The sequence below is a fragment of the Grammomys surdaster genome, unplaced genomic scaffold (assembly GCF_004785775.1).
Source record: "Grammomys surdaster isolate TR1022 unplaced genomic scaffold, NIH_TR_1.0 363, whole genome shotgun sequence".
Lineage (NCBI taxonomy): Eukaryota > Metazoa > Chordata > Mammalia > Rodentia > Muridae > Grammomys > Grammomys surdaster.
The window spans coordinates 8,831,712-8,858,281 of record NW_021604782.1 but is presented as its reverse complement, the minus strand read 5'-3'; the positions used below and the strand labels follow the sequence as shown (position 1 = coordinate 8,858,281).

General features: G+C 43.1%; 1 protein-coding gene across 1 annotated transcript; it reads right to left on the bottom strand.

Annotated features, from left to right (window-relative positions):
- Positions 1-1,287: 1,287 nt before the first annotated feature.
- Dnajc25 (DnaJ heat shock protein family (Hsp40) member C25) lies at positions 1,288-25,089 on the bottom strand. The gene is made up of 4 exons (XM_028779963.1): positions 24,710-25,089; positions 10,795-10,947; positions 5,573-6,043; positions 1,288-4,064 (listed from the first exon to the last, which is right to left on the bottom strand). Exons 1-4 carry the CDS (start codon positions 25,034-25,036, stop codon positions 3,942-3,944), a joined length of 1,074 nt encoding a protein of 357 aa, XP_028635796.1. The 5' UTR covers positions 25,037-25,089; the 3' UTR covers positions 1,288-3,941.
- Positions 25,090-26,570: the final 1,481 nt, after the last annotated feature.

The following is a 26,570-nucleotide window of genomic DNA, read 5'->3' as shown; positions in this document are numbered from 1 at the left end:
TTCTCTACCCATTCTTTGGATGAGGGACATCTAAGTTGTTTCTACTTCTATTATGAACAAAGCTGCTATGAACATACTTGTGTCTCTTTGTAGCAGGATGAAACATCCTTTGGGTACATGCCCAAGAGTGGGTACTGGGTCTTGAGGTAGCTCAATTCCCAATATTCTGAAGAACCACCAGATTGATTTCCATGGTGGCTGTAAAAGTTTGCATTCCCGCCAACAGTGGAAGAGTGTTTCCCTTGCTCCACATCCTTCCAACATGAGCTGTCACTTTGTGGTTTTGATCTTTGCCTTCTGACAGATATAAGATGAAATCTGAGTCATTTTGATTTGCATTTCCCTGTGGCCTAAGAATGCTGAGTGCTTCTCAACCATTTGAGATTCCTCTGTAAAGGATTCTGTTTAGATCTGTACCTCATTTTTAATTGGATTATTTGGTTTATTGGTGTCTGGTTTCTTGATTTCTTAATATAGTTTGGATATTAGTCCTCTTTAAGATGGAGGGTTGGTGAAGATCTTTTCGCATTCTGTAGGCTGCCATTTTGTCCTGACAGTCTCCTTTGCCTTACGGAAGCTTTTCAGTTTCATAAGGTCCCATTTATTAATTGTTGACCTTGGTGTCTGTGTTACCAATGTTCTATTCAAGAAGTTGTCTCCTGTGAGAATATGCATTTCTCACTTTCTCTTCTATCAGTTCAGTGTATCTGGGTTTATGTTGAGGTCTTTTATCCACTTACACTTCAGTTCAGAGTGATAAACAAGGACCTATCTGCATTCTTCTACATGCAAACATCCAGTTAAACCAGCACTATTTGTTAAAAGTGCCTTCTCCCACCCCCATTGTCTCTTTCTGGCTTCTTTACAAAAAAACCCCGAGGTATCCATAGGTGTTGATTTATGCCTAGGTTTTCAATTCGATTCCATTGACTAACATGTTTGTTGATCAGTGTCTACTGTATGCCAATACCATGCAGTTTTTATTACTATAGCTCTGTACTAGAGCCTGAAATCAGATATGGTGAGTGATACCTCTAGAAATTGTTATTGCTTAGGATTGTTTTAGCTATCCTGGGCTTTCTGTTTTTCCATTTGAAATTGAGTATTGTCTTTCAAGGTCCATAAAGAATTGTGTTAGAATTTTGATGGGGACTGCATTGTATCTGTGGATTGCTTTTGGTAGGATGGCCAGTTTTACTATGTTGATCTTACTGATCCATGAAGGGATGCAACTTATAGAAATTAGAGAATTTATAACACACCAATGAAGAAAGGACTAATAGCAGATCTGTAAGGAAGGCATTTATATGAATAAAACCCACAGGGTAATTTTGAAGACTTCAATCACACGAACCGATGAGAAATAAGCAGCAATGACCAGCCATGATCTGGCAGGCCACCCTCCTCCCCACACTAACAGGGCTGTAAGGGCCTTGAGCCCTCTTGGGTGTCTCTAAAATGAGTGCGGTGAAGTACAATGATTATTGCAAGCAATGGTCTTTTCTTTTTCCTGAGAATTTGAAGCACAGTGAACAGAGGGAAGAGGAAAACCCACCATCTTTCTACAAGAGTCCACCTTGATTCATGCAATGACTGTGCCCAAGTTCCCACATAAGCAGCCTTCAGTGGACAATTCTAGAAATATAATACAGAAATAAAAAAAGACAGACAAAAGAATATCCAACAATACATAGTCCTCATTGGCTGAACATCTTTCTTTCTCTTCTCCTTACAAAGAGGTATGCTAGTCAGTCTTTACTGTCAACCTGATGACTTCACATTAACTGTGAACAGAGCCTCATTGAGGTTGGTCTGTGGGTATGCCTGGGGACTGTCTTGGTAATTAAGTGATGTAGGAAGCCAACTAAGTCAACTGCAGGCAGCACCATTCCCTAGGAAGGAAATCCTGAACTACATGATAGGCAAAGATACATGTATTCTCTCTTTGCTCTTGAGGGTATGATACTACGAGCTATCTTGAGTTTCAGCCTTTCACCAGAATGATGGACTGTAACCTGCAACTCTAAGCCATAGAAACCCTTTCCTCCCTCTACTGCTTTCTGTCATGGTGTTTGTCAGAGTAGCAGAAATGAACCTAGAAAAATATAGGCAGTCAGAGACGTTTGGAAAATGGTGAGATACACTAGTACTGGTATTTCTTTCTGGTCCTTATGACGTAAATTTGTTCTTAAATAATAATGAGCAACAGGTGCTAACTCTATGATTCTCCATAGCCCTAAAGAATAATGAACACACAAACATTTCCAACTAAAGTTTACAGAACTCTAAAAATTATATTATTTCAGAAGCCCAGAGCTGCAAAAAGCCCTACTGACAGCCTGGTCAAATTCTACTCTTGTAATTAGCACTTGAAATTATTCATTCACATTAAAATAACTGACCTTAAGTCTTCTGGCTAATTGGCAAGGATGGACTCATGCATGTAATATGGACCGAGCTTTGTGTGCCTGTGTGTGTGCAGATACACAAGTGTGTGGGTATATGTGAGGGCCAGAGGACAGGCTTGGCTTTCATTTTCAGGTGCTCTCCACCTTCTTTTTGAGACAGGTTCTATTTGAGCATGCCACCACTGTCTGGTGTATTTTACATGAGACGGTGTTGGGGGTATGTGTGCAAAGTCAGTCCCCATTGTTTGCAAGGAAGCACTTTACCAACCAAGCTATTCAGTCCCTGGGCTGGGCTGAGCTTTTAAAAGGATCAATTTACTTCACTTAAGAAATAAATCCTTCATACCTATTATGCTACACTAATCTTTTAAAAGTATATGCTACAAAAGTAATATCTTAATCTTTACATAGCCTAGCAGGCAGCACGTGTACCACAACCATTGTATTAGTATGAAGCAGTAGGGTAGATCTTGAACAGGAGCACTGTATGTGAGTGGGTATGGAACTTTGGTAGAGTATCAGGTTTGATTCTCAGTCATTCTGCCATTTACGTTCACTTCCATAAGTATAAAGACACACTTGCACCCTAGAGGCCGAGAGCAGCACAGCCATACCTGTCTTCTTTCTAGCTCAAGTGCACATAAAGACTCTCATGTGCACTACAGTTTAACCACACAAGTAATGCAGGTAGGGAGAGAGTGAGGGAGGGAGGGAAGGAAAAGAGAAAAAAGAGAGGGAGGGAGGAAGGGAGGCAGCAAGTTGGTGGTATAAAAGACCTTTTCACAAGGTCCCCTCTGCAGAAATGTTTGAGAAAACAGTCAGTCCTATAATGAGACTGGAATCAAGAACATCCCACAAGGACATGATGTAACCCACTCTCCTGGAGAGTTCCTGATCTTACCAAGAGTAGAATCACTAGGCGGGAACTGCAGAGGTTCTAGAATACTCTCCTAGAGAATACATTGAATATGCTCAAACCTGTAAGGACTACAGTAAGGACAATATGGTGTTGAATGATTCTCCTGGAGAAACTGTGTCCAGAAAGACACAATAATCTGATCAAGTGCTGTTGTCATTATTCTGCCGTTGTTTTGTAGAAATAGAGACCAGGAAAGGAGGGACATGTAGCGTTCTGAAGACATAAGCAGACACTCTCAAAGACATTCTCAATGTAGCATTGTGAAACATAAGCAAATGCTCTCCAAGAAGAAACACTTCAGACACAAGTTTTAAATGGTATCTAATAAATTTCATGTCAAATTTAACTAAACATATAAAAATTTTAAATGGCAACTAATAAGTCCCCATGTCAAATATTTTTTTAAACAAAATCCACAAATAGATTATAAAAATTGAACCATCATAAATGTCTTGTGTATAAAGTTTTAAGGAAAGTTGAAATTTCTACATTATTCTGTTTAATCATATACTTGTGAACGTTAGTTACTGCTGAGAGCAGCAGACACATTTCCCAAATAACTGCTATGCAAGTGACGTCACATTAGGGTTTGGCATAGCAACACCTGAGCATCTTCAGTCATCCACAAAGGTCAACCGTCCAGGCCCTTCATTCTTCATCCACCTGCGGTATCGCTTCCACCGAGGGTCATTTGCCAATTTTTTCTTTAATTCTTCCTCTTGTTCCTGCTTGTAGACCTATGAGCATACAGAGCACTAAATGACTAAATACAGAGAGAAACCCATACTGATTTTATGGAGTTTCTAGTTTACAAACAGAACTTCAGGTGAGCGTGTTGATCTGCTTCCTGGAGATTGACTCAAACACTAAAGTACGTATGCAATATAGCCCAGGCTGGCCTAGACCTTGCTGAGTAATTCAGACTAGCTTTGAATTCACAATCCTCTGTCTCAGCCCTTCCAATGTCTAGGATTATACACAGGCAAATACCACCCTTGGACCTGGCTTGAATTGGTATTTTTTCCCCTAACCAAGGAACAAACTGGCCTTATATATACATTTGCCTCCAAATTGAATTTAACTCTACTTTTCAAAGATAACTATTAAGTATTTTTTCTCTAGAGTAACCAAAGAAGACTGTATAAACCACATAGGTTAAGAACCAAGAATTTCTATTATTTCTGTAAGCTTTAGTCATCCTAAGCTAAATGAAGAACTTCTTATAGCCAGTTTTATAGCTACATTCATTTTTAAAAATTATTGCTTTCAAATATTGTAAGTAATGACCTATAAAACCTTATAATAATTCAGTCCAATACAATGATCTGAAGAGACAAGGTTTATAGTTCAAAAAGCTGTGGTTGTGTGTGTGTGTGTGTGTATGTGTATGTGTGTGTGTGTGTGTGTGTGTACGTACGTGTGTGGTGGTGATCATGTGTGTGCTTATAAATACGGGTGTGCACACATGAGGAACAAGCAGAGGGTGATGGACATGTCTTTTCTCCATCACTCCCAGCCTTTAAAACAGGGTCTCTAGCTGAACCCAGAGCTCATGAATTTGGTTGGCTGGCCGGTCAATGAGCACCCGGGATCTACCTGCCTTCATCCGTTTTTTGTGTGGTTTCTGAGAGCCCAAGCTGAAGCACTCATGGTCTGAGACAGGCACCTGACCACAGAGCCCGTCCATTCCTTCAAATAGTTTTAAGAGCTAAATAACTGTACATTACCTCCTATTTTTTAGATAATTTATATACAGGAATATATTTACTTGCTAAACATCTGGCATCTCCTACTAATTTTGTTCTCAATAAAAATCTGTCTTGAACATTACATACAAAATGAAGTTGACTACAAAAGAATGTAACTTCTAATGTATCTTAAATTTCTGAAGAATCTTTTGTGTGCTCAATGCTTACATTCTTAGATTAGCCAATCACTGTCTGCAGAACGCAGGGCAGTGAGAGTGCCGGAGCCTTCAGCACTGTACTAGAGAGCTGAGCGCCTCTGAATAACTTCTGTAGCTGATAATAGGAAAAATAACACTTAATGATAAAATGCCCCAGGTTTAAAGGCATTACAATAACTTGATTTAAGTTAAATACCCATTGTCCCACTATAAAATAGAGCTACATTTCCAATAAAAGTAGGAGCTGCATTCATCTTTGAACTCTTGGACTTGTGGAGTGACTCCATGGAACTGCAGTGTGGCAGAGACCACGTGCCGAGGGCAGCCACTGGCACTCACCTCGTAATTCTCCTTTATCCAAAGCTCCCGCTTGAGAAACATCTCTTTCTGATGGTCCTCCAGGCTGTCAAACTGAGACTGGGACATCTTCATAGACTTACGGATGATGTAAAGTCTCTCTTCCTCCCCGTACTCTTTGCCTTTGATGTTAAAGTTGTAAATCCACCGGCAATACCAGGCTATGTACGAGCACAGGTGAACAGGGGCGAGGATGACTTGAAACAAGAGGAGGTCCCGAACCTGAGGTCTCTGGTAGCCCCCCTTTATGTCTATCTTACTTCTTATAATGTTCTTTATGATGTTCTCCTCCTCGTCACGGATTTCTTCTTTGGACTTCTTGTTTTTCCCTTTTTCTTTGGCTTTTTTGAGCAGTCCCTGCTCCTTGGCGATTTCTGCGGCCTGGATGCGATACTTGGGCACTGTAGCCAGGTAGCTGATTGCTTTATTGTAGCTATTCCACCAGCTGAAATACTAGAACATAAGATAAATAACAATAAGTCACTTTATTAGCAAAATTCATCAATTAAAGCAACAGCAGAAAGCCCTATGAATGCCCCTAAGAAACACAGCGACTGACACTGAGGACCTCAGCCAGGCGTGCTGACCCCTGCTCTAACCCCAGTGACTGACACTGAGGACCTCAGCCAGGCGTGCTGACCCCTGCTCTAGCCCCAGCACTTGGCAGGGGAGGCAGAAGGATCAGGAGTTGGAGACCAACCAGGGCCAAGTAGAAAGAACCTATCTCAGAGAAACAGTAAAAACAGTGACCTCAAAGATCTTCATTGGTAACACACCTCCCTTCCCTTTGCTTACCAGAGTAAGATTAAACTGGATAGTAGCTAGTAAGCCATTTGTTCTAAAATTGGACAGGGTGTGACCTCAGGCAACTTTATTCCTTTTTCTCTTTCCTACAGCATCTATAAGTCCAGCAGGAATTCTTACCATATTTGGAAACACAGCCTCAGGTATATTTGAGTTCTACTCATTTGGCTCTCATACAGCACCCGCACGCGTCAGCTCCCACACTAGTAACCCCTGGGATCTACCAGAAATGGCAGAAAGAAGGGGAGGGCAATGCTTTCACAAATGCTAGTTGAAATACACCACCTTGGTGTTTAATAAGAATTTTTCCTTAAATAAACTGAGTATTGTTTCTCAGAGTTAACCTAGAGAAGCAGTTGTTGCCGCCAGCAGCTACAGACGACCAGGTTCACCTGAAAGAGAGGCTGGGAAGGGACAGGAGGGCGGGAAGAGATGAAGCCAGGACAAAGGTTTCTGATCGAGGCTCAATGCTTTAATGATCAGCTCTCAATTTAAAGGGGGTAACCCACCCCCACCCCCAGAGTTCCTTCTGGCTTCATCCGGCTGGGGGTGAGCGCTGGGGGTGAGCGGAAACCATCCTGCTGGAGGTGAGAGGAATCCATAGGTAATTGCGGGCCGGAGATGTCTCAAAGCAAGCTCAGGAGGCAGTCTATTCTTCTCAGCTCGTGTACCAGGCTACAGGCAGACAGAAAGGTGCCAAGGCCAAAGCAAGCCAAGGCCAAAGCAAGCACTGCCTCGCCAAGGGCAGGAAATGCCTACGGCCAGAGTCCTATTGTTTGGTCTATTGTGGTAAACAAGGTCCCTGCTCAAGGCTGGGGGAAGGGCACAGTAATTTTGGATCCTGTTGCTTTGGCTAGAAGAGATCATAATAAGTTTCATCTCTCTAGTCACACCCTAAGGCTCCAGCATAAGATCACTAAGGAGCAGGCTAGAATGATTGTAAAACAATGTCCTAACTGTCTTACTTTATCTCCGGCTCCCCATTTAGGCGTTAATCCAAGAGGCCTTAAGCCTAATCATATTTGGCAAATGGATATAACTCATTATGCAGAATTTGGAAAATTGAAATATATACATGTCTGTATTGATACTTGCTCAGGATTCCTTTTTGCTTCTCTACATTCAGGGGAAGCCTCTAGAAATGTAATTGATCATTGTTTACAAGCCTTTAATGCTATGGGATTACCTAAAGTCCTCAAAACGGACAATGGGCCAGCCTATACTGGAAACAACTTTATATCATTTTGTAAAGAATTTGGCATTGAACATAAAACTGGAATTCCTTCTAACCCAATGGGACAAGGAATTGTTGAGCGTGCACATCGCACTCTAAAAAATTGGCTTGTTAAAACTAAAGAGGGGGAATTATACCCCCCAAGGTCACCAAAAGCACACCTTGCTTTTGTTTTACTTGTCTTAAATTTTCTGCAAACTGATACTAAAGGTCGGTCTGCAGCGGATCGCCACTGGCATCCGGTTACTTCCAACTCATTTACCAGGGTCATGTGGAGAGACCCCTTAACTAACACTTGGTATGGTCCCGACCCTGTTTTAATTTGGGGTCGTGGTTCAGTCTGTATTTTTTCAGAAAAAGAGAACGGAGCCCGAGGGCTCCCTGAAAGATTGGTCCATCAAGTGGACACAGATCTCGAGCCTAATAATTGTGATTCTGATGATGATGGCTCAAAATCCTTATCTGCCAGCTGATTTAACCTGGCATGTAGTCTCCATCAATACTTAAAGTCACCCACTATACGTGGTGGCCAGATTTTGTGTCTAAATCCCTGTCAACCAGCAGCTGGATTAGGCACTGGAACATTTCCGCTTCCAACCTTATTTTCTACATTGCTTCGATAAATCATGTTGCTTTTAACCTTTTAAACCTTGTGTCTCAAGCAGATAGGTTGCCTTCACACAGGATCGCTCTCAGCAAGCTCAGCTTTCAGCGTGGCAGTTATCCATCGCTATGAAGAACTGCAGCTAGTGCACGCCCACAGGTCCTTTGGTTTGAATGTGGTTTTGGTCTTTTGGGAAAGAGTGTGCCAATCGATGGGGCCGGTTAGTCAACGACGGGTAAGAGTGTCTTGAGCTCCTATGAACCTAAGACAAGAGGCTTACATCAATATGCTATGTATGTTCCTCAACGACGGGTAATATAGGAGTAATAGAGATGCCAACCTAAGACAGACACGGTCTCCCAGCCACTCTGTACCCTAGATGGGATGAAATATTATTCCCCATCCAGCAGCTGGCACTGCTCATATCTTATAAAACTAAAAAGGGGGAACTGTGCCCTTCCCCCAGCCTTGAGCAGGGACCTTGTTTACCATAATAGACCAAACAATAGGACTCTGGCCGTAGGCATTTCCTGCCCTTGGCGAGGCAGTGCTTGCTTTGGCCTTGGCACCTTTCTGTCTGCCTGTAGCCTGGTACACGAGCTGAGAAGAATAGACTGCCTCCTGAGCTTGCTTTGAGACATCTCCGGCCCGCAATTACCTATGGATTCCTCTCACCTCCAGCAGGATGGTTTCCGCTCACCCCCAGCGCTCACCCCCAGCCGGATGAAGCCAGAAGGAACTCTGGGGGTGGGGGTGGGTTACCCCCTTTAAATTGAGAGCTGATCATTAAAGCATTGAGCCTCGATCAGAAACCTTTGTCCTGGCTTCATCTCTTCCCGCCCTCCTGTCCCTTCCCAGCCTCTCTTTCAGGTGAACCTGGTCGTCTGTAGCTGCTGGCGGCAACAGCAGTCTCTAGGGCTACGGAGAAAGCTCAAAGGTTAAGAACACATGATCTCCTTGCAGAGTACCTTGGTTTGTTTTCCAGCTCACACAACTAGAGAGATAATGTCTCGTGTGCTGAGTGGAAGCAACACCTGTCAATAAAAAGCTGATGGCCTATTAGCAAAGGGCAGGAAGTAGAAGGTGGGAGTTCCAAGAAAGAGACTGGAACTCTGGGAGATAGAATCGGAAGATTCAACACCCAGATCAGAGAAACTGAAGAGAGGGAAGCAGCTGGGTGGCCGACATTTGGTAGTATAAACGGTTTAATTGAGTTGAGCTAGTCAGGGAGCAAGCCTGGGCATTGACAGTTAGTAAGTCTCCATGTCATTATTTGGGAACTAAGGCAGACATAGGAAAAGCCCAAACGGATACACACAACCACCTGTAACTCCAGTTGCAGGACATCTAACACCCTCTTCTGGCCTCCATAGATATGTGACACGCCGGTGGTTACACACACATGCACACACACACAAGCACACACACACACACGCACACACACAGAGGCAAATAGATACATGTAAAATAAAAATAAAGCTTTTTTTAAATTAAAAGTAATTCTCAAACTTGCTGTGTTCTTCCTGATGAGCTCTCCTCCAGATGAGCACATGATAAGCATGGGTAGTTTAAGAACAACAGGAAAGACACCACGCAAACAGTTCATATATCGCTTTGAATCTGAGCAGCAGCTCCTCTTGGGGATGCAGAACTCTGTGTGGTATTTGGGAGAGCTAACGAAGGTAAACACTACTGGCATCAGCCATTGGGAAGCCACTTATTAGGTCATGGTAAAGGTGTTCTTAACTTTTCCCAAGTTTATGAGAAATCACCAAAAAGTCCTGTAAAAGTGCACAGTATGGTCTGGCTGTTATGTGGTAGCCAAATACTCTTAGGAGAGAAAAAATGCTTTTTGTTTTTGTTTTTTGTTTGTTTGTTTGTTTGTTTTTTGTTTTTTTGGTAGCCATAGCCATGCAATAAATCTGAGTTTGTTTGAATGGAAATTGTCCCTGTAATGTCAAGTGTTTGGTGGCACTGTTTGGGAAGGTCTGAAGCATCTAGGGTGTGGAGCTTTGCTAGAGGAAGTACAAGCCTGGGGGTAGGCTTTGAGAGTTGATAGCCTCGTTCCACTTTCCACATGATGAACTGTGGTGAATATCATCGGCTAGTTTCCGCCTGACGCCACCTGCTGCCATACCTTCCTCACTGTGAGGGACTCCCTCTGGAACTGTAAGCCACAGTTAATTCTTCCTTCTCTAAATTATTTTTGTCCTGGTATTTTATCACAGCAATAGAAAAACAACTGGTAGACTAGTCATCACTAGTTCCTTAGATTCTCTGTTGACAAAGACTCCCCTGCTAGGGGACTGGGAGAGGGTGTGCTCATATAATATATATGTGTATGAAGATTCCCATCATGGAATATAGCACCATGCACAATGAATATGTACAATGAAAAAAAATCCTATTATTAGGCATTAGAATAAATGAGTATTTTCAAGTGTAAAAAATGAATCTCAATTGGAAAACAATTTACAAAGTATATCTATAATACAGATTTAATGGCACTGGGCAACAAAAGTATATTTATACACAGAACTATATATATTCATGAATACACACCTGAAACATTGAAATGGCACACACACTGACCAAAATCACCACCCTAACATCCACTTTTGGGGCTAGGCGCCTGCTGTAGTAGTGATAGTAATGGCTATAGTATTCTTCTGGGTGATCCAGCATGTAGTCATAATCCTTCCGTGTTTCTTCATCCTGTAAAGTGAAGGAGACTCAATTTCATATGATATCTCATTAAGAGCCTCAGTCTGTAATCTGTTAACTCTGAATTTCATAATTACGAAAGATATGAATAAAATATCAAATCAAAAAACTTTCCAGTACTCTTAAAATGTATAGCAACCTTATGCTAGGTATAAAGACAGAATAAAAGCAGTCCCCAAACTCTTTAGTATTATCAGTACTCTTGGAAAACCTGACACTTGGACAACAGATAACCTTCAGCTAATGCTGTAATACAAAGTTCCTGTAACCTTAGGGCATCTGACACTGACTCATAAACCACAGAAAAGAAATACGGCTCATCTCCTATTTATATTCACAATCAGGTTCCAGCTTTGTCTAGAAGGTTTTCTGCTGAAAGCAATGATTACGATAGCAAAAAGCAGGTAAAGCCGTCTGTGCCTAACCATCTCTAGGAACACTGAGACATCTCTGAGACATCACAAAGGTCAAAGTCTAAGTTTGTGACCTTTCTCTGAGCTTTATTCTTGCTTTGTAAAAAGAGATGCCACCTGTCCTAATCTTTCCCATGGCTGCTCTGATGTCATATGACACTGCACAGCCCCCTTGTAGATAGATAGTGCTTACTACTATAAAACAGTGACACAGCCACCTCACTGATAAGGCAACGTATTTTTCTGATTTAGATAGGTTCTGTCCAAGAATTCTGAAATGTTTTAGGGAGGGATGTCATGTACTTCATTTTGTTTGTTTGTTTATGATGTGTGTGGGTTTGCATGTATACACACACACACACACACACACACACACACACATGTGTGTGTGTGTGTGAGTGCAGGCATGTGAGTGCCACAGCTCAGCTGTGGCCATCAGAGGACAGCACCCAGTGGCAGTCCTTGTCACCTTGTCTGCTGCTGTGTACACCAAGCTCGATGGCCTGCATGCTTGCAGGGACTCTTCTGTCTCTCTCTCCCTTCCATCTCACTTCCCTCTAGTGGGAGAAGCCTGGGTTACAGATGCACAGCACCACATCTTCACTCAGGTCCTCATGCTTACACATAGCAAGCACTTTTAACTCCCTCCCTCAGCATCTCCCCATCACAGTAAACACTTCTTAAAAATCTCTTTTCTTTCCACATGTAGTCAATATCTAACAGATAAACACTTTATTGAGCCACCGAGGAGCATATAACATTCAGTTTTATCTCAAAAGAAACCTAATTTTCAACTTGTCCCATTTTACAAAAACGGTAAAGACTGCAACCAAGTCAAAGTCTTCGTTTTCTATATGGTGTGCAATAGAAACCATTGCAAAACAATGATAATAACCTAAGAGATGCCCTTCTAATTTAAACTGTTCATCCATCAAGTAGTACCTCATACCTTGTTACTGTGGGCAGATGCCCAGGGTCTGTTTAGAGCTTCCCTCCTTTTGAGTCCTACAGTATGTATCTCAAGCTCACCGGCATAGGAATGCTAGTACTGAGTAGTCACAGGTACCTTCAAACGCTGTCTGACACCATATGGAGGGCCAGGACAAGAACTGTCTGTTACAAACAAGCAAGAGTGGGCTCAGGTTGATGCTGTCTTCAAATTCGTGCATGTACATTCTCTTGTCTCAAAGGGTTTTCTCATGGTAAGCCAGCACCAGAGTCCAGAGCTTCTAAGCTAGGAGGGGGTCCATCTCTACAAAGTCACACAGGCAGCTCTGTGTACTACAGCCTGCATCTGTCGTTCGGTGTCTCAATCACTTGATACTTTGAGATACCCTTTTAGAATCGCCCTCTTCTCCCACCATGTCTGTTTCTGGTGGCTAATTTTATAGAAATGTCCTCATTAGGCCGGAAACTTGATTTTAACTCAAACTTCGAAGCTTGACAGATGCTTTCTGAACTGTATCCAAGCAAGAATCTTTGTGTTCTAACTACATTGCATGCAACTTTGAAACTAAATACCACACTGAAATCAGATTCTGGCCACCCTCTGCCAGCAGTCTCCAGAGGCCTCTGTCCTGCTGTTGGGTTGCACTCCTAGTTGAAGCATAGAGCAAGGTCTTTGAAACCTGGTATATGGACACCAATGTGTGTGGCTATTCACTCTTCTTTCTCCCCTTCTCTTAGTGAAGTTCACACTCCATGGGACACAGATGCCACTCCTGCTCAAGCATTACATCCAGACCTTCCCCAGGGTCACCATCTTCATATGACTCCAGGTACTGGATTTCTGAGAGCGTGGTGGCCAAAGCTCCAGCAGCAACTCCACACTCACCTAGTGTCCACCTCTCCTCAGAGAACCCATGCCGAGCTTCCTAAGGCTGGACACTACACAACACTAGAAAAGGTCACAGGGACAAACTTAACTTCTCTTAGAATGCCTTCGTTCTCTAAGGGCACCATAACTGCATGTGACTGTTCTGATTTTTAGAGAGTGTAAAAATGCTGGCCACCTCCATGCTGTACCACTTACTCATTTTACTTAACTCTCACTGTAAAATCTTTTTGTTCTTTTACAAAATGAAAATGATGTTTGAGCAAAAATATTCATGCAATTTAAAAAATATTGGAAGTTGGTATAAAGTACTCTCAATAGATAGAGGTAAAAATCCTAATTTTCAGTAACCTACAAAGTTTAAGATACATAGCTACCAAGAACAAGTAGGCAAAGACAGAATAAGAAGACTTTCTTTTAGGGGACCATACTAGAGTACTAAGATACATTATTAATACAATAGCTCCCCATAAAACATCTCAGAAATGAGGTTCCTAGGTTTCTCGTATGAATGTTTCCTCACGCTCAGATTTACATTTCCTTGGCATGCAACAAGGCTCCACCCCGGGCCCAACTCATCTACCCAGTTCTTACCACAGCGGACAGACAGCAGTTTTTTTCTGGTTTTGGTGCGCTCTTCCAACGCCATGTGTTTTCTCATGTCTTGGAACATTTAACGCTCTGTAATCAAAGCCTATCCCTTTTGTTAACCTTATGAGCTACTAAAGTCATGAATGCTGTGGCCTCAAACAGCTTTCTGTGGTGATGAAGACCGAACTCAGGCCCTTGAACATGCTAGGCAGGTGCTCTACTGCTGAGCTACACGCCCTTACTCCCGGAACACTCTATTACACCGAGTACCTATTTATTATAGCACTTATCACATTGTAGTCATTAGGGGTTTTCTTATCCTTGAACGAGAATTTCTCAGGAGGGAAGTGGTAGGGTGTTCATTAATCTCTATAGACTCAGGGCCTAGCTCAGTGCCTGGCAGTCAGTGTGTCATTTCAAAGCTGAGTGAGGTGTTTTAAGTTCTCTTCCTCCTACGTTTTTCTCCAGCCACACAGGTCTGCAGCTCACCAGCAAGGCTGGATGAGTGTTATATCACAAAAACGTCAGCTTGACAGAAATGACTGCTTGACTTTACAGCTTAAGAAAATACACTAATGTGGCTAAAACATGTTGAACAGTTTAATATCTTACCTTTCAATAAGGTAGTACTTTTCTTTCAGCAATATTGTGGATCTTAAGGTCCCAGGGTCAGGAGTTCCAACTTCTTTCCAAAATCAAAACTTATACTTGTTTCTTCCTGTCCTGAGCCTTGACAAGCAGGGCAATACACTCCTTGTTTCTAATGTCTACAGAGGTAAGTGGTGCTTCTGCTGGTGTCCATCCATCCCCAATCCTCTTGGGCATATGCAGGAGGACTGGAATACAACCACCGATATCTAGATCAAAGGTGAGCAAAGGAAACCCACAAGCAAAGCAGCACCGAGCCTTCCTTCTCTCACGAAAATGACCGCCCCCACCCCAGAGCAAACCATTATGTCCTGGGCTTAAAATAAGGTATGCACTGCTTTCTTTCAATAAACATGAATCACAATGTAAGATACTGCAGACAGTTGTACATCAAAATGTTCTATTATACAGAATGGGGAAAGCACTTCCTGATGGTAAAGGAATTAAGAATATATGTAAATGTAATTATATTTTGTTCATTCTTTAAAATACATATTAATCTTATACACACACACACACACACACACACACTATGATGCTTCAAAAATCAAACTTGTTCCCTTACATTTTTTTTTCCAGGTCATTACATCCTGCTAAGGTTTAAAAAAATTAACTGCTATCAGTTTTATTTTCTTTCTTGTTCCCTGTCCCCTAATCAGTCACAAGTGAACTACCTGTCTTCTCATTGTAATGTCTCTACAGAGCCCATGGTTCAACCATCTATGCATTGGTGACACATCTACTTTCCCTGGCTTCTCCTACTCTCAACCATCTTGAACATATTCTAAATGTAACATAAACAACTACAATTTGACAAGCTCAAACACAAGTCTGTTCTTTCTGTCTCAGCTAATAGTATAGGTGTACACTCCACCTAAGCGTTTAATCTTCCTATTCAGCAAATCAGAACACAAGGGATCAGCCCTGGGTTAAACACAGGGGAGATGAAAACACCAGCAAGATACAGCCTTAGCCTCAAGAATCACCCTTTTTAGAAGAATCTAGCAAACAAAAAGCACATTTTCATGCACTACCAAGCAACGAGCTGAGTAACTCTGCTCAGGTCCACAGGCAATGAGGTTCACAGAAGAGATGAAGTGAGGTAAGAACTGGGTCTTTCAGAGTGGATAAGAAGTGTTGGAACCTGGTGCAAGATCAGAACCAAGAGCTAAGGAACCAAGGCTCTGAACAGCACAGACCCAGCCTAAGCAATGGGGATATTTAGGAAGCAGTAGCAAAGAACCAGAAAGTAAGACTAGAGTTAGTTATTGTCTCTGATGTTCAAAAGTGAAACGCTTCAAAGTATGGGAACAACTGCATGAAGTATAATTGTTTATTTTCAAGACATTTCTGTTGTATTATTCTGGGAAAAATGGAAAAAAAGAAAAGGAAAAAAGATCAATAAGGAATAGCTTTTAGTGATTAAATAGAATACAGAGAACTTGTAATTAAAAGGCAACACATCAATCAAAGGAGCCCAGTGTAGTACCACACTTTGATCCCAGCACTCAGGAGGCAGAGGCAGGTGGATCTCTGTGAACTCAAGGCCAGCCTGGACTACACAGTGAGTTCTAGGATAGCCAGGGCTGTGTAGAGAGAATCTGTCTCCAAAAAAACCCAACCAAAACAAACAAACAAACAAACAAACAAACAAATCTAAGGAGATCCTGAACATGATATTGAAGCTTCTAATTATACATAACATGTGACCAGCTTAAGAATGAAGGACTAGGAAGCAAGTCTGGAGATTAGGGGAAATGGGAAGGAAAAAACTGACTGGGTATACTTGTACTCTCTGGAGCCTCCAGGGCTTGCTTATTTACTGCTTTGGAGAGATGTGCTTTGTCTACGAATAACCCCCTTTAAATGTCAAGACAGAAGTAACCTGTGAAAGCCTGGTAATGATGCTAATAATTTGTGTTCTCGTAAGGAAAACTGTATCTAGTGAGAGGCAACTAATCACTACCTTCCCAGCACATGAGCAATTATCAGACTTAAAATGTGCCACAACTTTTCTCTTTTGAATGATGTCAGTATCTCACAGGCTTTCTTATCAATTATTGGGTTAGACCACAGTCTCTGACATACATTCTTTTTGTACCTGTATGAAAAGCAGCATTCTCTTTTAAAGATTAGTCTTTAATAAAGATAGCAAAACTACTTGTGCTACAGATAAGAGGCTGTTGAAAAAACAAGCTAGCAAAACAGGTAGGGGTCGGATCAATACTTAGAAGTCAAGTCAGTGATGTAGTTAAGTTGAAGGAGCTCGAAGGGCCTGAGGAGATGGCTCAGCGAGCAGAGCATGTGCTGTAAAGCATGGGGACCACAACCACGAAGGGTGTGGGTGTGCACCTGGGGCCTCTGTAGTCCTGATGCTTAGGACATGGAGACAAGGGAGGGGAGCTCCAGCAACCTGTCTAGACTAGCTTAAATCAACTTGGTTCAGGTTCAGGAAGAGACCTTGTCTCAGTAAATAAAGGAAATAGTGTACCAGGCAGTGGTAGCACACTCTTTTAATCTCACCACTCAAGAAGCAGGAAACAAAAGAGGCAGATGTCTGTGAGTTAAAGACCAGCCTGGTCTACAGAACAAGTTCCAGGACAGCCAGGGTCACACAGAGAAACCCTGTCTTGAAAAACAAACAAAAAATGCAAGGTGATTAAGGAAAGAACCTAACATTAATGTCAACCCTTGGCTTCCACACCACTCAGACACGTGTGCACACACACCACATGTGAGCATCCACAGGTTACTACTCATGCATCTGTTCACATGCATGCACCCCAAAACCCAAAGGACTTAGAAATAGAAAAGAATACACAAAGACAGAAGCCTAAGAAACAGTAAAGCTCACAGCACACAGATGAAAAGACTATGAAGGCTCAGTGTGCAGTTCCATGGTACAGTCCTTGTCTAGCAGGCCCACAGCCTTCAGTTTAATCCCCAGCACCAAAACACAGTTAATAATAAAAACAACAAATTGGATAAAACTAAGTAATGATTGGGAAAAAATGGCTAGAAAGAGTAGAGGAGCGGCAGCATCTGTAACCCCAGCAACACTGAAGACTGAGACAGGATGATTACAGATGTGAAGCCAGACGCAGGTATTTCTGCAAGACTCTTTAAAAAGGAGACTGAGGTGGAATAGATTTATCGAGCATTGCAAGAAATTAGGAGCTTAGGACTGAGCCAGCCTCTGCTGTAAATATACTTTCTAATTTTATTAACACAAAGCGATATGGAATGATGCTCAACTCCTGGAGAATATTTTCCCTGACAACGTAAGTCACAAGCCAAGGATCAGAAGATGAGAGAGCTGTGTGCAGTGGCTGGACAGTTAATCCCAGTGCTTTGATCCCACAGTCACTATGCTGCTGGCTCCAGGCTGCTAAGTCAGTCACAGCTCATGAGAGCTGCTTCCATAAGAAATGACCGTCACAAAGCAAAGCCTGCCTACACGTGCAGGTTTGTAGTCCCTCACATATCTTAGCACTTTCCTTGAACTGTTCTCTGAAATAAATGTAAGACTCTGTTATTTTTTCATCTTAAAACCTGCTGTAACTACTCAAAATATCAAGTTCAAACTTTTGAATGAAGCCTAAAGAGTTGAGCTGAGAGCACAGCTCAACTGGCAGTGCTTGCCTACAATGCTCAAAACACGGGGTTTGATCCCTAGCACTGCACAAAAACCAGGCCTGAGGCCTGGGAGCTGGCTCTCAGAGAATAAAGGGCAAACCACAAACACTATACACACAACAAGAACAATAACAATAATAACAGATCTAAGAAGAAACAGACACAGTAGTACAGCACTCCAGTACTAGTACTTCTGAAGTAGAAGCAAGAGGCTCAGAAAGAAGTTCAAGGCCATCCTCTTCAGCTCCATAATGACTATCTCAAAATGGGGAGAGAGGAGCAGGCCATTCATCATCTAGCCTCAAACTGAGTCTTCTGAAGTAGTTTCCCTCCCATGTATTCTACAGGTCTAGAATATAGAATCAAGAAATAGATCTAGGAAAAGAAGTTTACAAAAAACCAGTAAAGGTGTTTGCACTCTTCTTTCTATTCCAGAACTCCCTCATGATAAATCTGCACGCGCTATGTTAAAACGCCAGCTGCCGGGGCTAGGACTAGAGATCATGGTGGAACACTTGCCTAGTACACACGAGGCCCTGGATTCAGCCTGACCAACTGTGGCTAGTTTGTCAAGTAGTCAGTTCTTAACTACAATTATATCATGTTAGGAATTTGGGGTTGATCAGATGCCTTGATTAGTGGCTGACAACATCACACTGGGATAATCATAGCATCAGAATTAAGCATATGGTATACAGATGAGCCTCAGAGTGGCAATAATGACTAGAGTTAAGAGATCAGTAAGAGAAGTCCTGTTGTAGTTTCAGAACTGGAAGTAAATATAGTACAAATGCTATCACATCTTTCCCAGCCCTTGGGAAGTCACCAACCACATCATACTTGTGACTAACCACAGGCAGGGCCTCACAGTCCTTACAAGTGTCGCAGGTGCTCCATCAAGGCAGACATGGGAAGTTAAAACCACCTTCAGTCTATGCACTATAGCAGTGGTTCTCAACCTGTGGGTCTTCACCCTGCTGGGGTCACATACCAGATATCCTGTGTATCAGATACTTACGTTACTCTTCATAACAGTAGCAGAATTACAGTTACGAAGTAGCAAAGAAATAATTTTCTGGTTGGGGTCAGCACCTAATGAAGAACTGTATTAAAGGTTGAAGCTTAGGAAGGCTGAGAAGCACTGCTCTGTAAGGGTAACTTGATGTGGTTGTTTATCACCATCATAACCAGAGTAGATATTTACGTATTTTCCTGATAGTCATGCTTTAGTACAAATGGAGAGGGGAAAATCCTGAGATGCTCAATCCCTTATATAAAAGAACACACTATGTTTCTCCTATATCCTCATTTAACAATATCTAATACAATGGAAATGCTAAGTAATAATTCTCACAGTGTATGATCTAGAAAACAAGAAAAAGCATGTACATGTGCAGTACGAACACTTATTTTGAGGCAGGGTTTCAGGCAGCACAGGCTAGCCTGAAAGTTCTTATGTAATCAAGGATAGCCTTGAACTTCCTGATCTTCCTGTCTCTAACTTCCCAAGTGTGTGCTACCACACCAAGTTTTTACTGTGCTAGAGATCAAACCCAAGGGCCTCATGCATACATGCAAGCTGTCTACGAATGGAACTGTATCTCAAACTCCAGACATTTCTCCACCCCTCCAGATATTTTGCATCTAAGTTTGGCTGAATCCCTGAATGAAGAACCCATGGGCACAGACAGCTAATTATACTAATTCCTATGAATCGATGATTAAAATCTTCATAACTGTAAAGATTTGGAATGTTAAAAAGCGTAGTCAACTTTTTCTCCCTAAAACAGTCTGGGGGGTGGAGGGGGGAAGGTATCTCCCTCCCAGAACCTCAAACACTTGATTCTGCACTTCTGTTACTCAAGTTTTCCTTCTGTCAGGAATGCCTCCACTGTCAACCACGGTGACTTTCCTTTGGATCCTGCTCACTGGGTCCACTTATCTGTCTCTAATCCCCCGAGAATAATTGCTTCCTTCTCACACTGAAATATGAACTGTGGTATATAACTTACATAAAGTATGACCACACAATAAGGATCTGTCTCCCTATTCTAAATAAAAGCTTCAAGTCAAGCTGACCCTGGGGCCTCAAACGTGTAATCTCAGCTACTTGGAAGACGAAGGAAGACTGACGATAAGGTTGAAGATCTGTCTGCTATGCAGTGAGTTCAAGGTTAGAGATCTGTCTGCTATGCAGTGAGTTCAAGGCCTGAGTAACTAAGATGGACATTGCGTCAAAATTAATCTCTTTTTAAAAATTAAAATTGAAAAACAGAGATGGGTATGTGTCATGGAACAGTCTGTAAACCCAACTCTTGGGAGGCCAAGTCGTAAGGATAAGGAGTTCAAGGTTACCCTCAGCTACAAAAAGAGTCTGAGACTAGCCAGCCTCGGGTATATAAAACCCTGACTCCAAACCAAGCCAAACATAAATAAATAAATAAATAGTCTAGACCAGCATAGTGGCACAGCCTTTAATCAGGAGGCAGAGTTAGTAGAATCTTTGTGAGTTCAAGGCCAGTCTGGTCTGCATAGAGTTCCAGGATAGCCAGAGTAACATAGTGAGACCTTATCTCAAAAAAAAAAAAAAAAAAAAAGTTCTGGGCATATAGCTCATATACAAAATTCAATTCTTGGTTTGAAAATAAAACAAAAAAACAAGGAGAGAGAGTTGTACTTCCCATTGCCTCCTCATCTCCTCCCTAGCACCTTGTGTCAGCTTAGGAAAGGATGGAGCTAGAAATCTCAGTAAGAAACCAGCAGTGAGTCATAGCACAGGGCAGGGAGCACAAAATCCTCCTTTTGCCAAATTCTAAGTGCTAGGAGTTCTGCCATCTCAGTCACTGATAAAAAGAAAACCAAGCATTGTTCTTGTGACGCCTCGATTCCAAGACAGGTCTAATCTCTTTACACAACTCTAACTTTTAATCAGATAACCTTCACACCAGAATATTCCTGTGACCTTTTCTGTTCTTGTCATGTTGTGAAATGTTGTCAAAGTCTACTTTTTCATCTCTTACCAACCATCATTGTTCTAACTGAATCTTTTCTGGATGTCCCTGCATCTGCTTACTCTGTGCTATTTCCTGTTTTTTATCCAATTGTTTTACCTACATTCACAGTTATTTCTGCTCTCACTTTAAAGCCCTAAAAATGTTAAAAGTGGAAAGCACAGGTTCCCTCTCATTTAGGATGCTTCACACACAGCTGTCCGGTCATATCATTTGTACCATTCTAAAATCACAGTTTGAGTGAAACCTCAAAGTAGGCTGCACATAACCGTGTCGAAATGGCAGAAGCAGTTCCAATTTCCATCCTATCCGAACCGTCTCCAAACAAGAGTCTAACTCATATTCACTATCTGATGTGCCAGGCATTGTGCTAGGTCCTGTGGATACACGTGACAAACGGCACGTTTAGTGCAAGAGAAGGGCTCCTGAAACTTACACTCAGTGTGATAAGTGCTATACCCACAGCAGGACCCGTGGCCGGCCTAGAGTGTTCCACCTCGGGAGACTCAGTGCTGACTGAGCCAGTGAGTCAGTCCACGGACTTTCAAAATCTAGGATTTCTCTCAATCCCCAACAGCCCAGAAAGCATAACACAGTGCACTAGCTTAACTCATGCAGCACTATGTGAGATCACAACTGTCTTGAGTCATGTCGTGACCCAGAACTGTAAAGGACTTGCTAACAGGAACCAAACATAACCTTGCATAAGCATCTGCCTTTGCCCTCCACCACCCACCTCTTCTCTGGATTTTCTCCAATCTCCTCATGCACAGGTGAGATCATTTGTTGCTAAATTAGTAACGATCAAGTCTCTTACCTTCTTGTCTCATTAATTGTACTTAAATCTTGTTGTACTTATTTTTAATACAAAATCAGTAGGGGAGGAAACAAAGCCCACCTTGCTCTCAAAAGGGGCATTTATATAAGCAAACAACCCCGCAATCACAAATCCACTGACATCTTAACACAAACGCAGTTCTCATGTTGAAGATACACTTACGCTCAACATTTAGGGACAGACTTCTGTGTGTCATTTTTTATCCTAGAGCCTAGAGCCACTGGAACTCAAGTTCCCCTACCAGACTGCCTGACCAGTTCCTAGCAAAGTCCATCTAGATTTCTTATTCCCCACAAATTCCTGTTCCATACTAAGGATATAATACAAACAAAACAGTGATTCCATCTGCATGGTCTCGGTGGGGTAACAGGAAGATAAGCTGCTCCTCCAGACTGGACAGCATCTTTATAAGTCTTTGTACTACTCAGAAGTGGTATTCTCAGACAAGTTTCTCAGTTCTCCATTATGACAGAAATACACATCAGGTAACCTGTCTTCAACGCCACAGTATTTTAAAGTCCTTTTGCAGGTGAAGGCAATATAATGAGCAGAGGAGATCCTTTCAGTGCTCCATTGAGAAGCTGAAGCTATGTTCAGATGTAAATTCTACATAGGTACTTTCAGAGTTCTGCTGTGTCTTGTTGGTAGTGCAGCTTGGGAGCTGGAGCTAGGAAAGCTCCCCAGGGCCTTTCTCCACAAGTGCCAATCGTTTCTAGTTCCCAGGAGATGTTTGGAGCTACTACAAGGTGTTTACCTTGTCAGAGTCAAGTCAAATGTTTCTTTCTCTAGATACTTTAGGGTTGCTTTGTTGTTGTTGTTGTTATTTTTGAGGGTGGTGGTGGTGGTATTTATTTATTTGGTTTCTCTGTGTAGCCCAACTATCCAGGAACTTGCTTTGTAGAATAGGCTGGCCTCAAACTCAGAGATCCACCTGTCTCTGCCTCCCAAATGCTGGGAATAAAGATGTGCACCACCAGGCAAGACAACACACTAGCTTTAAAACTGCCCAGAAGCCCCTTGTTCTTGAGTGGACACATTGTTTTACCTAGCTTTTTATTTGCTGATAAATCAGTTCTAAACTTTAGGGTAGAAACCTTTAGAAGCAACCACCCTGAACAACCAGATTAGGCCTCAGAAACAGTATCTCCTAGAAAATGGCAAAACTATTTTGAGTCCTAGGAGTCCTTCCACTGAGAATGTCATCTGCTGTCACTACACTTTAGTCCTGGCACTTGTTCTCAAAGTTCTTAAGAACAGGCTCAACATTTCCCACGCGAAACATACCTACCCATCTCCTGCCCCACAAACCCTAGGCGAAGGCAACAGCAGTGCTTCTGCTCCTCTCTGTTCAGGAAGCTCTCTCAGCAGAGCCCCTAGTGCACCACGAGGCCTTTGCTTTTTTTTTTGTTTGTTTTGGTTTTTCGAGTCAGGGTTTCTCTGTGTAGCCCTGGCTGTCCTAGAACTCACTCTGTAGACCAGGCTAGCCTCGAACTCTCGAACTAAGAAATCCGCCTGCCTCTGCCTCCCAAGTGCTGGGATTAAAGGCGTCCGGCTCCCACGAGGCCTTTAGAAGGTCAGCAGTATAGACCCACACATTCCTCAGCAAACAGCTTGGGGTCCATGTGCTGGGCTATTCCGGGTGGAGCAAGTTCTTTCTGGTTTTTCTGAAGCCTGTTCTCTCAATCACTCTTCTTTTAATAACGGGGACTAAGCCCTCTAATTTCAGCCCCTTTCTGACCACTCACCTATACCTCAACGGAATGCCAATAAAACTGTAATTTCAGTGGCTGGTGAGAATTTAGTAAGTGAAGCTCTTAATAGCTCCAAATGTCAAACTGCTCTAAGCCTGAAAGAGAAGGACTTGACTCAGAATTTTCAACTCTGTAAAGCTAATCTGGAAGACTAATCCACTGTCAAGGATAATACAGTCATCCAAAGTAGTCATTGCAAGCAGGCTGGAAAACAAAACAAAAAAACCTACAAAAGAAACACGGCTATGATTGCTGCTGCAGTCTCCCGACGGGGCTCTTGAAACAGAAATACTGCCATCAGGCACGACTTAAAACAGGTGATTTCTTGCATATACTGCAGTAATCAAAGAAAAGGGTGCCAGGCTAAATCCCCCTACATCCACAGCACACAATAAAACCGTTGACAGGTCACTACACACATCCAAAAAATTTTTTTCCTACTAGAAATTCTCAATCTTCTGCCCCAAGTCATTAAATGGATATAAGAAACAACTATCCAAGGTCACTTGGTGGTGGTGGTGGTGGTGGGGTGTCAGAGCTAAAGGTCATAGTCCAGCCTTTGGACTGAAAGTTCACTGGTTTTTGTGTTTTTCTAGTTCTTTAGACCTAAGCTAAATGTCATCATTGACATCATCCCAGAGGCCAAACTTCTGCCCTATCAAGTTGGCACGATCAGTTAATACTACTTCAGATCTTTCTGTCCTCCGTCCTATCCCAAATTCTAGCACCGACATCACTCTGTTTCCCGAGCATGCACCTCAAATTATCAGAACGCTTTTTACACTAAAATAAAATAAGTGCAAAGCTTTGCATAACAACTGTCCAAAAACAGAACTGGCTGTCCTCCAAAACTGTCCTCGAGGAGGTGGCCATGCTGGCTAATGGGCCGAGGTGGCTCTTTCTCACGGCCACGTGGGAAACCTGGACCTCCTAAAGGTCCAGGCGGCGGCAGAGTGCCGGGATCGTAGAGAACCTGATTACCCGGCTGGGAGACAAATCCTCGGCCACCCATCTGCGCCCGCGAGCCTCACCTTGAGCGTCTCGTAGGCGGTCGCCACTAGCAGGAAAGCCTCGGCGCTCGGCGGCGCACCCCCGGGGCCGTCCCCAGGCTCCGGCCGGTAGCGATCGGGGTGGTAGCGCCGGGCCAGCTGGCGGTAGGCCCGCGCGATCTCCGCCTTGCTGGCCGAGCGGCTCACACCCAGCACCTCGTAGCAGTCGCGCGTGCCGCAGTACAGCCCTTCCACCAGGGCCTCGGCGGGCCGCGCCAGCAGCGGGACCAACAGCAGCGGCGCCAGCAGCAGCCATGAGCGCTGGCCCGCAGCTCCGTGTACCCCGCGCGAAGCGAGCCGCGCCGCCATCCCCGCCTCACTCGCCGCTCTGCCGGCACAGCGGCCGCAGCAGCTCTCCTCGGCGCCGGGCTCGGCCCAGCTGCCAGGTCCACGTCAGCAGGCCGCGCCTGTGCGCAGGCGCAGGGGGCGTGGCGCCGCAGCCACTTCCGTCCCTGCGCGTTGCTAAGGGAGAAGGACGCCTTAGCCTCCGGCGGCTTCCGGTGTGTTGCGCAGCCTGGTAGCCTTGATAGCTCAGTAGTCTACACTGAGGCAGAGGTAGGTGTCTGTCCATCAGAGGCGCTCCTAGCCTCCCCGTGCGGCACAGTCCACACGCAGGAATAGCCACACACCACCTTCTCGACCTCGCGACTTCATCCTCTGCCGTAGGAACTCTGGGTCTGGCATCCAGGCCTAGACACCGTCCTCTCTCTAACTCAAACTGAAGATAAACTCAGACAATTGCACTGCCTCTCTCCCAGGAACCTTGAAAGTCGATGGCCTTTAAGTTCCGTGTTTCTCTGCTTATTTATATATTAGAGCAAACAATTATTTGCCTGGAGGATGTAAAACGTTTAGTAGTATCCCGGCACTGTCCACGAAAGTATCCGTAACACCATTCTCCCTAATTGTGACAATCAAAATACAGCCTAAGATCTTGCAAATGCCTCCAGGGACATGAGGTGGGGTGGGGAGAGGAGATGCTCCTCTAAGTTTGAAATTCAGATAAACAAAAGTTTTTAAATATATAATTTATATGTTGCTGTGAACAAATACCTGCAAGCAGCAACATAAAAGAGGAAGGGTTTATTTGGGCTTAGCGATCTAGGGAATACGGTCCTCACAGTCTGGAAGGCTTTGACAACAAAGTAGCTAGTTACACGTTATCTGCAATCAGAATAAAGAAATGCAAAGGGTGCCCAATTTATTTTCTCCTTTTTATTTGAGCCAACACCTCACTGCATACAATGGTGGTGACCACGTTCTTCTTACCTCAGACGCTTCTGGAAAACAGCCTCCCACACACTCAGAGATGTGTTTCCATAGTGATTCTAAATCCAGTCGGGTTGATAATGAAGATGAACCATGACCAGTATATCCCACATGACTGACTTTATAGTTTCCCACGTCTATGATTGGCAACTGGCTAACAACTGTATCTGGAATCTACCAATTGGGATTGGTCTTCTGTACACCAAATGAAGATTTGATAGACAATGTTATATATTGAGAAGGAATACGATTAAAATTTTCTAGTATCAACATGGACTTCAGCCCTCTATAAACCCCAATTATTTCATTTCAAATCAATTCAAATTGAGCCAAATATGAATACTTTTTCCAAGATGGGAAGTTTCTATCAATAGTCACATTTGCAGATCTGAAGAACACTCACACTGTGGTGGTTTGAATAAGAATGGTTGTCATAGGCTCAAATATTTTGCTTAGTTGCCAGAGACTGGAACTCTTGATAAAATTAGAAGACTTGAGAGGATAGGTTTTGTTGGAGGAAGTGTGTCATTGGAGGTAGGATTTGAGTTTTTCCAAAGCCCACACCTGAGCCCAG